Source organism: Montipora capricornis, chromosome 13 (genome assembly GCF_036669925.1).
Source record: "Montipora capricornis isolate CH-2021 chromosome 13, ASM3666992v2, whole genome shotgun sequence".
In the NCBI taxonomy this organism is placed as follows: domain Eukaryota; kingdom Metazoa; phylum Cnidaria; class Anthozoa; order Scleractinia; family Acroporidae; genus Montipora; species Montipora capricornis.
Window position 1 is genome coordinate 41,531,135 of NC_090895.1, and position 9,980 is coordinate 41,541,114.

At 40.4% G+C, this 9,980-nt stretch overlaps 1 protein-coding gene across 3 annotated transcripts in view; it reads left to right on the forward strand.

Moving 5' to 3' along the window:
* The window catches only part of LOC138029866 (transforming growth factor beta regulator 1-like), a 23,855-nt gene extending 22,531 nt beyond the window's left edge, over nt 1-1,324 (forward strand). For all 3 annotated transcript variants that reach the window (XM_068877693.1, XM_068877695.1, XM_068877694.1), the window contains one exon: nt 87-1,324. In XM_068877693.1, the coding sequence (XP_068733794.1) occupies nt 87-262 (176 nt within the window). In that variant the 3' untranslated portion in view covers nt 263-1,324. The remainder of the gene's footprint in view (nt 1-86) is intronic.
* Nucleotides 1,325-9,980: the final 8,656 nt, after the last annotated feature.

Below are 9,980 nucleotides of genomic sequence, written 5' to 3' on the forward strand. Positions count from 1 at the left end.
GTTGGTTTTTCTGCGCTGTCTTAAGTTTCATTTGAATATTTGAGAGTCATTGACCATGACCGAGTTAATCTTTGTGTTACATGCAGGAATTAATACTTTGATGTCATCGCCGTCTCGACCCAGTTTCCCGACGTCGCTCTCGGGCATGCCACTATCGCCGACTGCAGCTGGCCAGGGATCGTTTGTTCTCCCTACTTCGCCACTTTTCGGAAACAACTCGGGTTTTCCGGGCACTGGGCTTCCAGAGTCACCTCCAAAGTGACACCGTCTTTTGCATGACTGCCCGCTCCATTGTTAAGTGTGGTCACAAAGACTGACGCAACGTTTCTACATTCGTTATTCGATCATGCAGTGAATGAGAGTGATACTGAATAAAGGGAGACAAGTGCTTTCACCAATGCGCTATCTCTGGAACTTGCAAAGAAACGGGATACTTTTGGGGACACCGTAGTTGACTCGTATGGAAGAGATCGATGTCGGACTACGCCACGCTATGGTCATAGAAAGGGGATGAAATCGCTTCCGTTCCGCAGGGATAAGAAACATGATGCATTTTGCAAGAAGACAAAAAGGAAGGAGAATTTTGTGAACTTCGTTGAGGTCCGGCGATACATGCGCAATGATCTCATAAATATATCAAAATCTGAAAACGACTACGCGGCTGGTGAAACATGTAAACATTTCGTTATATCAGAGAAATCCACGCAGGTCAAAAAAATAGACAGATTGGTAAATAATTGTGCCTTATAGTGCAGCACTATTCTACCCTAGCTTATTCTTTGCTGTACTGTTGTTATTACCAGGGATCTCATAAAGCTGAAACATGGTGAAACATATAGTGAAACATAGTCTTGTGAAACATAGTCTATTGGTAGGGACAATGCTTTTGCACAGCGGTTACGCTGGTTCGCAATCCAGCTCTAACCAGTGGCTGGATCTGTCTCCGGTGATCCCAGTCTGCATAACACTTCGTCCAAAGCCATGTGTTTGCCTGCCCTTCTGTTGAACAGCCGAACGTCAACGGTGATCATTGAATTGTGTGGCTAAATATGATCTCTTTGACTTATGTCGTCGGCAGTGTACAATGTAATTTTTACCACAATTGCTTGTAATCTCGCAATCTGATTGGCTAATTTGCCGTTGTCGATAAGAGTCTGGACAACGCTGCTCGCGTCAATTTGTCACGCAATGCAATAGCCAATCAGGAACGCTCATTTTGGAAAATAAACCAATCATATTGCGAGAAAGTTATAGACAACGTTTGCTCTTTCTTCGTGTCACGATTTTGGTTACGCTCTGAAATAAACACTTCTTTGGCGTTGAATATTGTGGCTGCGCTTCGTGAGTCCGCAACATTTTGACCACTGTGATGACGAATATCGTTGTCGATAAAAGTACAGACAACGCTGAACCACTTTCGATTTGTTAAATTTCCCATGCACCCGGCATCATTTTTATGGGACCAGAGCCATGCTGGGAATCACAGGAATTCGGCGATAGAGAGCTCGAGGCCATCGAGAATCACCTTTCTCTGAACTTTGCACCGATTTGAAAACGCAGTTATGTTGGTGAAGCATTCCGATGAAGAGCTGTTTAAAGTGCCTTTCATTTCAACCAACTTGACAACTATTCTCTGTTCTAGTCCCGTTATATTTTATTGTTTTATAACTTTTTTCTGGAAAAGTCGCTTTTCTTCTTGGCGGTAGAAAGCTCGAAAACTACAGTCACAGAAAAACATTCCTTGGGACAGTAATACAGAACTCGTAATGATCGATGATTTCCGATTTACTGGTGAGTTATAGACCTTATTCATAAATGGCGGTCAATTTATAATTCTTTTGTCGCAGTACAAATTAGCATACGAAGCCTCCATACCATACAGTGAATTGAAAAGAAGTCTTGCTTTAAAATGAGGCTTGGTAGGCTAATTTGCACGTGGACAATAGAATTGTAAATGTGACCGCCCTTTATGAATAAGGTCTATAAGTATTTCCAAAAGCGGTGACATATTTTAAGACTCGAGTACATTTCCTCCCTCCCCCACCTAATACAATTCTGGAAAAACCACTGGGCACGTACAGTTAGAATCTCGCGCGACCGCGTGAAAACGAGTCACAAAGTGGAAAGGTATCCCAAGAATTTTGTCCTTGATTGTAGCGATGGTTTGGCTCCCGACCGAGCAAGGAAGGGGAGTGGGTTGAACACCGGACAAACTTCGCCTAATTCTTTGCATCGCTATTTTCAACAAATTCTGCCGAGAAAAAAACAATGAGTGTATCTCGGTCACTCCTTTCGGATCGAAAATTGCAAGTCGCTTTTCCAATTTTAAAGAGTCTTGAAAGCCTATAAAAAGCGACTTAGAAAGAAAGAACTTTTAAAGCACTCAAATATCAGGGCTCAAAGTTTATTTTTGGCTTTGGGAGCACTTGTGCTACCAAGTGTATATTTCTAGGCGCACTGCAGAAAATGTTAGGAGTACAGCTTAAAATACTGGGAGCACCTGTAAAGTAAAGTAAAGTAAAGTAAAGTAAAGTAGACCTTATTTAACGTCGATAACTCGTAACAGTAACCTTTTAATCACTGACAAACCTGAGGTCGACGTGCGCTCATTTTACTCCCCCCTCTCCATCAGTGCTCCGTTTTACGGGTATTTAAAGCTACTTGGCTACACGGAAAGGGAAGGAGTCGAAACAAGGATGCGATATCCGGGAATCGAACTCAGGACCTCTTGCACCAAGGCCGCGCACTAACCGACTGTGCCATCCTTGCTCCATCCTGTTCTAAAAGAAAAGCAGAACGAAGACATTTTTACGTCATCTTCAGTTTTTGGACGCCCCCTCTCCTTTGCAGTTTGTTTATCAATGTCAAGTTTTCAGCTGATTTTGCATCATATAACTCAAAGTCGGATTCCCATAGTGGGCAACCTAGGGTTTATCAGAGCAACCAAATGCACGGATTTGGTTGCCCGGCTTTTGAAACAGGGACAACCTGGATTTTTTTTTGAAATTTCGAGCACTACATGATGGAGCACTAATTTGGGACACTGTCCGTGAATCGCTGAAATCAAATCAAACAACTGATGTCAAATCGTAGGTTGGTTTTTGAGAAGGGAAAAACCTAGTCTGAAGTGTCAGCCGTCTCCTCGCATCCCCTGCCAGGGGAGGGGAGGAGACGGCTGACACTTCAGACTAGGAAAAACCTCTGAAAGCGACGTAGAGAACCAACAAACTCAACCCATGTGACCCAGTCTGGGAATTGAACCCGGGCCACTTTAGTGGGAGGCGAGTGCTCTCACCGCTTCCCTTATCTCGTACCCAGATCTCTCTCTGTCCGCAGTGGGAGATCTGGTTACGAGATTTCTGCTTCCCTCATCTTCGAGCTGCGGGAAAAAAAATGCTCACTGACTTTGATAAACTCATTTAGAGCTTCTTATGGTCTTCCTATGGTCAAAACAAGTTTTGTGTGGGCCAGTGAATTAAACAAGTGAGATCGTCAGTGTTTGTGTTTGTGGAACGTGCTGGGCATAACTTTTTTGTGATATTGTTTACACAAGGGAATTTGAACTAGGGAATTTGAACTTTTTAAGTCCTTGGATTAAACGTTCAAGTGCTACCTTTCAAATTAAAGCCACTGAGCAGTACTTACCTGTGGGACTGTTTATAATGTTTTTTTGTAAACAATGCTGACTTTTTGTGAAGGTTGTCGAAAGATGATAAAATTTTAGTAGAGATCCGAGTGAAGGTTAAGAGCTTGTTAGACTGTTTTTAAAACCTTGTTTTGCAAGAGAACCTGATCTGAGCTAAAATTTTAGAAATGGCTAATTTAATTGAATAAAATGAAATCTAAAATCCTCGCAAATGGATAGTGTGATCAGAAGGGATCTCGTAAAGCTGAAACATAATCTGAAGTAGCATTGAGGTCTAGTGGCAGCTGTAGTGGCAGGGAAAATGCAAAATTAAAAAAAAAACCGGTTTGAAATCGTTAAAACTGTAGTCCTTTAAAGGGAATATACGTAGAATTTAAGCTAACATTGGGCGAGAGCTGCGAGCATCTAGTAGCTTTTTTCTGAAGAAAAATAAAATAATTAATTTGAGCCCTATAAAGCGTCCTCATATTGCTTATAAATATTATTTTAACAAAAGCCTTTCAAGGATAATTTGGAAAAACCAAGCTACTTGTACGCGGATTTTATTGTACCTGAAATTATACCTTTTAAATGAAAGAAGGACTTTCCTTTAGTGATCTGTTTCATATTCGTGGGCTTGCCAAGAAATTCAACTGAAATTGTTATGTTTATCAGTAAAAGTTTAATTTAGCGGTCAACGTTTGCTTTTATTGAAATGACTCGTTCATGGAGTTTTCTCGTAGTTATAAAGGCAAGTTAATGTGGTTTAGAATTTGCATTGCTTTGCGTAAGGGATTTGTAGACCATAGGTAAGTTCACGTCCTTGTTCTCAATAGAATTCTGCAATTCCGAAAATAAACGTTTCATCCTGTTTTGTATTCCACATTCCAATTTTTCCACGTATTTTGGTCACTATCTTTAATGACAGAGACTTGCATACTTTTTCTTGCGAACTTCCAGCCTGTGCTCGATTTCAAAGATCATTTGGATCCTTTGTTATTCGATCAGTTTTATAGTTCCGTCCAAGATGGTCCCCATTTTGTGGTCATTTGGTGGGAAATGTTGTGTCGCCATCCAAGTGACCACGCTTTTTAATTCGTCCCGAATGTTTGAGCCTTTGGTTGAAATTCGCGTTGGCCCATGTCTGCTTACTTCACAAACGAATTCTCCTTAGCCTTACTTTCCTTCGTAACCCCTTTCGGTTTATGTGCAGTTTATAACAACGAGAGATAGTTCGGCTGACTTGTTGATTAAAGTCATATAGCCATTCTCTTGTTCTGCCGTCGATTTCCCTTTGCAAGGTGGTTGTGATGTTCGAGTGTGGATGAAACCCAAAAGTGTAACTGTTCAAATGAAAGCTGCCGAGCAGTCGTTTCCTGTTTTATTGTTTATCCTGATGAACATGCGAAGGTGGTTCTAATTTTTGAGTCTGTGGATGGAATTATAAAGTATTCCCATTCACATAAGCATCTGAGTTGTGTACTCTCTTGTTGCGTCGCTTATTATATGGTGGACTTCACCAGTGGGTGAATTTCCGAAGAGTGGCTATTCAAAGGAGAGCAATTCTCAATGTCTATGGCGTTTTTTTAAATGCACGTCTGTGCAATTCTAACTGTGACCAGAGCGGTGGGTGAAATCCTAAAACTCAGTTTCCGTTGAAATACTAACTTCGTACGAGCAATTCTGAAGCCCCTGTAGCGCTATTAAATTTGGGCAGTTTACATAGCGTAATCGAAGGATATTTGACTTTCAAACATGGGTGTGCTAGCGAGTTGAGAAAGCAAAATATCACTTAGAAGAATCCGGAAAATAGCTGGAGACAATCTTGTGATGTAATCAAAGCTTCAGTTTTTGACCAAACGCCAACACTTGTGTCACTAATTTCTATTTCAAGAGAAGCTCTTTTTTTTTCTGGGCAAGGCTCGTGATTGATTGGACGAAAGACGTGCATGTGTCTGCACGTAAAGCTTTCGAGTTTAGAAAACCTGTTTCGTAACCTTTCTGGGTGACCTTTTTTCTGTTTGTAACCCATAATTCAGGATTATCTGTAAAAAATTGCTTCAGCTGCCCAAAGTGGCTCTACAGTTGAAGGCTTCCTTGAAATCGTCGATTTGTGATGATGAAGTTGAAATGATTTGTCAAGGTTAAAAGTTTTCGGGTGTTTTCAATTCTAATGCCATGAAATTTGAAGTGTACCTGTAAATCGACGTCGGCACATCTGTGGGAAGTAATTAGTTCTTCGAAAATAGGTCCGTAAGAAAAAACATGCTTGATAATCTCTCCTTGACGCACTCGGATGTTTTTGGCAAACATTCACGCCCTTATTCGGCACCAAGGTCAGGCTGGAGTCACTCGCGTTAGAGTGCAGAGAACTGGAATGTTTAATTGCAAAAAGTCTAGTGCAAGAGATGAACGGTTTTACTGAAATGCTCCGTTTAGAGTTAAACGTGGCCTTTTCTCTTTCGAAATGCCTGGCCTGTAGTTTTCTTGGTGAGACCATTTTTGGTTAAATACTGTACGAGAAATATCATAGAAGTCACTTACATAAGCCATATAACTCGAAAGCCACGGTTTACAAGCGCGTTTTTCTTTCTTGAGAATTAACTATTGGAAGGTAATGTGAAGCGTGTTTACAAGCGCGTTTCTCTTTCTTGAGCCGAGTAGCGAACGGATGGGAAAACACTTATCCATATGATACATATATGATTTGTTTTAGTTGATTTTTACAATAAAGAATGCATTGTAAAGCCGGTGTTTTGATACAAATCACATGACGCAAGCAGGATTTGTTCAGAAATTTCCGTTTCTTATTCAGAAAACAATTTCAGAAAATTTCTGAGTGTTATCCAGAAAAATAAGTACGTTTCCGAGCAGATGTTTGTTTTGCCTATAAGTCTGAGTGATTAGGGTTGTTTCTTCCGTCGTAGAGTTTGCAATAACTGATAATTACAATATAGAGCGAAGAGCTTGTCATATATAACTTCTAACATTACCCAATACAGTTTTTTTTGCTATTCAGTGTAATTTCGCCTGTCCCTTTTTTTCGAGTTTTTGCCTTTGTCTTTTTCATGGAGTTGATAAGGAGTGGTCTTTGTTGACGAACAAAGAGAAATTGAGTTTAATATTACATTGTATAAAAATATCAATATTTGGTAGACGAAATTTGGATAAAATTTACCAAAACTGAGTGTTTTTAGAATGATCGAAAATTTGAAACACAAAAATGTTGTAAACCGTGATCGTTGCTACAAACATTCAGCGAATTGCCGGATATGACCTTGAAATTAGTATTCTCATGGATGTGTTCTATTTTCAGCCAAGTTCGTTCCGGGGGCAGTCAAAGGCCTGAGGACTGGGTAATCTGAAGTGAAAATAAAACATTCTCCCTCGAGTGCATCCGAATTAAGAACGTTAAGAACGATTACTTGGATTTCCCAACCCAACGGCATGCCATTCATACTCTTAATTTAAACAATATGACATGCGTATTGCCCACTCTTTTGCCCACGTGCCTTTGTCTTTACCAGGAATTGCCGCATCACGCATAACGAAGCGTGCCTACGAGCCACCCTCCAATTATTTCTGTCGAATCTCAGGTCGTTGTCTGGCCAACTCTACACCAACCCTCTTCAAATGCTTCTCCCACTGCGCAGTTCATCGAAAAGGTCATCACTCCATCATTTGGATGTAAGAATTCCGCGCTGTCAGTGTCACCCCTAAAGGGAATTTTATTGCGACAGCATCATTCTTTGGTAACATATTTCAATACAACGCGCAAGCGGGTCGGACGGATGATTAAAATTTAGTTCTGTTGTCATCATTTCATCAACTATTAACCACTTTGTGTCACTCACTTAAGAAAATCTCTCGCTGTTGTTTATTATATTTTACCAAAAACAACTTCAATATGATATTTTTCGGGATTGGTCGCAAACTTTATTATTTCAACTTCTTTCAGCCCTGGTGAAATCTAGACTTAACAATTTAAAAATTTGAGGCGTTCTCTCTGGGGTGGATGTGTGATCTGTTAACTCAGGACCAAAAGCGACGTGTACAGCTCAACAAAACAGGTTAGGGCCTGTTTCCATGACTCAAAATGACCTTGGACGTCCTTCAACATGTGAAGCCACGTGACAAAAATCTATCTTCCTCGTGAAAAGTTCGAACCTGAAGCACGTTTCTCGAAAAGCCCGAAACTTTTCGGGTAGCACTGTTTCGTCTGTATCTTAGGAAGAGAGAGGCTTTAACTCTTTGAGTACCCAAGAGTAATTGATATAAATTTCCTCCTCACAAGCTCGACACTGTCAAGTAGACTGGCGAGGAAAATAAAGAAATGTATCACCAGGATTTTTTTGGCTAGATCATATCATCAAATTCCCATAACTGACATAAAAAGTAATGTATGGCAGTCAGTAAGGAAAATTAAAATTCAGATCTTGGGAGTGAAGAGGTAACAATCATTTTGCTTTTAAACCAGCTTTTTAAAACAAGCGAATGGCAGTCTCACAAATGTCTTTTCGGACCCGAAAAGTTATCGGAACTTTCGAGAAACGAGCCCAAGATTACTCGGCTTTTGACTAACGAGGCAAGCTGTCTATGGTTTTTCTAAAAGTATTCAAAAGAAGTTTTGTGGAAAGTTAGCCGTTTCCAAATCAAGACCAGGAAACTCTGAAGGTCTTTCTTACATTCAAATGTCTCAATATCCTTTTTTATCTACAAGACCCTATACAACGATTCATTCGTCCCATATACGTTTCAGACGTAGTGGGAAAGATGCTATCGTCAAACGATATCCATCGTAGGACAGTCACCAGACAGGAGTGTCGAAACATAAGCTACATTCAAATTTCTGAAACCGATATTAGCGTGAAACTACGTCTGATGTCCATCATGTATCAGAACACGAATTTATTTTCTGTCAAGGCTTAGAAGACATATTGCCTGTTGCCAAGTGGTTTACGTTTTGGGTTACTTGTAATTTTTGATATTAATTGATGTAAGTTATATGTAAACTCGTTTTGTACTTGCTAAGTCGCCGTATATTTCACGTTTTCCTACATAATTGGACCTAAGCCCAACCCTACTATAGGAAATTACCATAGGAGTCTCCAAGAACGAAAAGGACATACGAGAACCGTGACTCTCAAATTAGTTTCCTCAACTTGCGGTCGAGCTGATTTCTGTTTCTCAGGAACACCTCAAACCATAGTTAATCGAGGGACTCGTTATGAAACCTTGAAACATTCAAAAGCGAGAACACTGTTGTCCCAATCGATGTTGAATTAACCCTGAAAGTGCATAATCTTTTGTTTTCGCTTTCGCACGGGTTCGCAGATTAGTTGCGCAAAATTTAATCGATCAATTTGATTAGTTATCTTATGGAAAAAAAAGGTGTGTTTTGTGCACCGTCAAGGCCAAAAATACAGACAAAAACAAAAAGACTTGACGAGTTTAATAACCATCTTTATTCATCAACTATGCTCAAACCCATGGATGCAGAGCAAACTTGGGGTAGCCGCTACGCATCTGTTGGAAGCGATCATTTTCACAACTGCAGTGATCAAGCTTGCACCCCATTGTGACAGAAAGGAATGAAGAGAAAAAGCTAAGGATTCACTTTCGTGCCCTCATGTTCACGACAGAATTTTAAATTAGATGTTTCGTAATTTTCTTTTGCGGAGTAGGCAAAGATGTGCAGCAACAATTTCAAACGCACGTGTGCAGAGCTTTTGTCTTTTTTTGCTACTGTTTTGTAGCCATCTCATTGGCCAAGGAAGCGCGTTGCCTCAGTAAACTCCCCATGGATCCTATTAGGTGGTTTGCAATGAAAGAAATGCCGTGGACAAACCAAAAGAAGAAAATGAGGTCTCTATAGACCACTTTCACAAATGGCGAGCACTTGTACATTCTTTTGTATTTATGTTAATTAGACTTACTGCCCTCATTTTGAAACAAATATGCTTTTGAAATTTGCCCGTCGTAGCGAGACTAGAAAGGCTTATTAGCATTAAAACAAAAGAGTATCTTATTTGGCCGCCATTTTGAAAGAGGTCTTGATTGACGTCACGTGGATGCAGCTAGGGATCACGACAGCGACGATGACGAAAACGCGTGCAGCCCGTGCAGCACGACTCTTTTTCTTCTTTTAACCAATGATATTGTGTTGTGGCGTTGGGGTTACTGTCTCCGTCGTCCGCGTCTCGTTAGCTCCCCACTGATAGATACGTGTCCTCATTATGCAGGTTACAAAATACCTGTGTATTTCTTTGAATACTCCACGATCCACTGACGCTGTTTGTTAGGCTTTGGACATGTCATTGGCGATGATACTATCCAATAAAGAAAGGTGAAACCA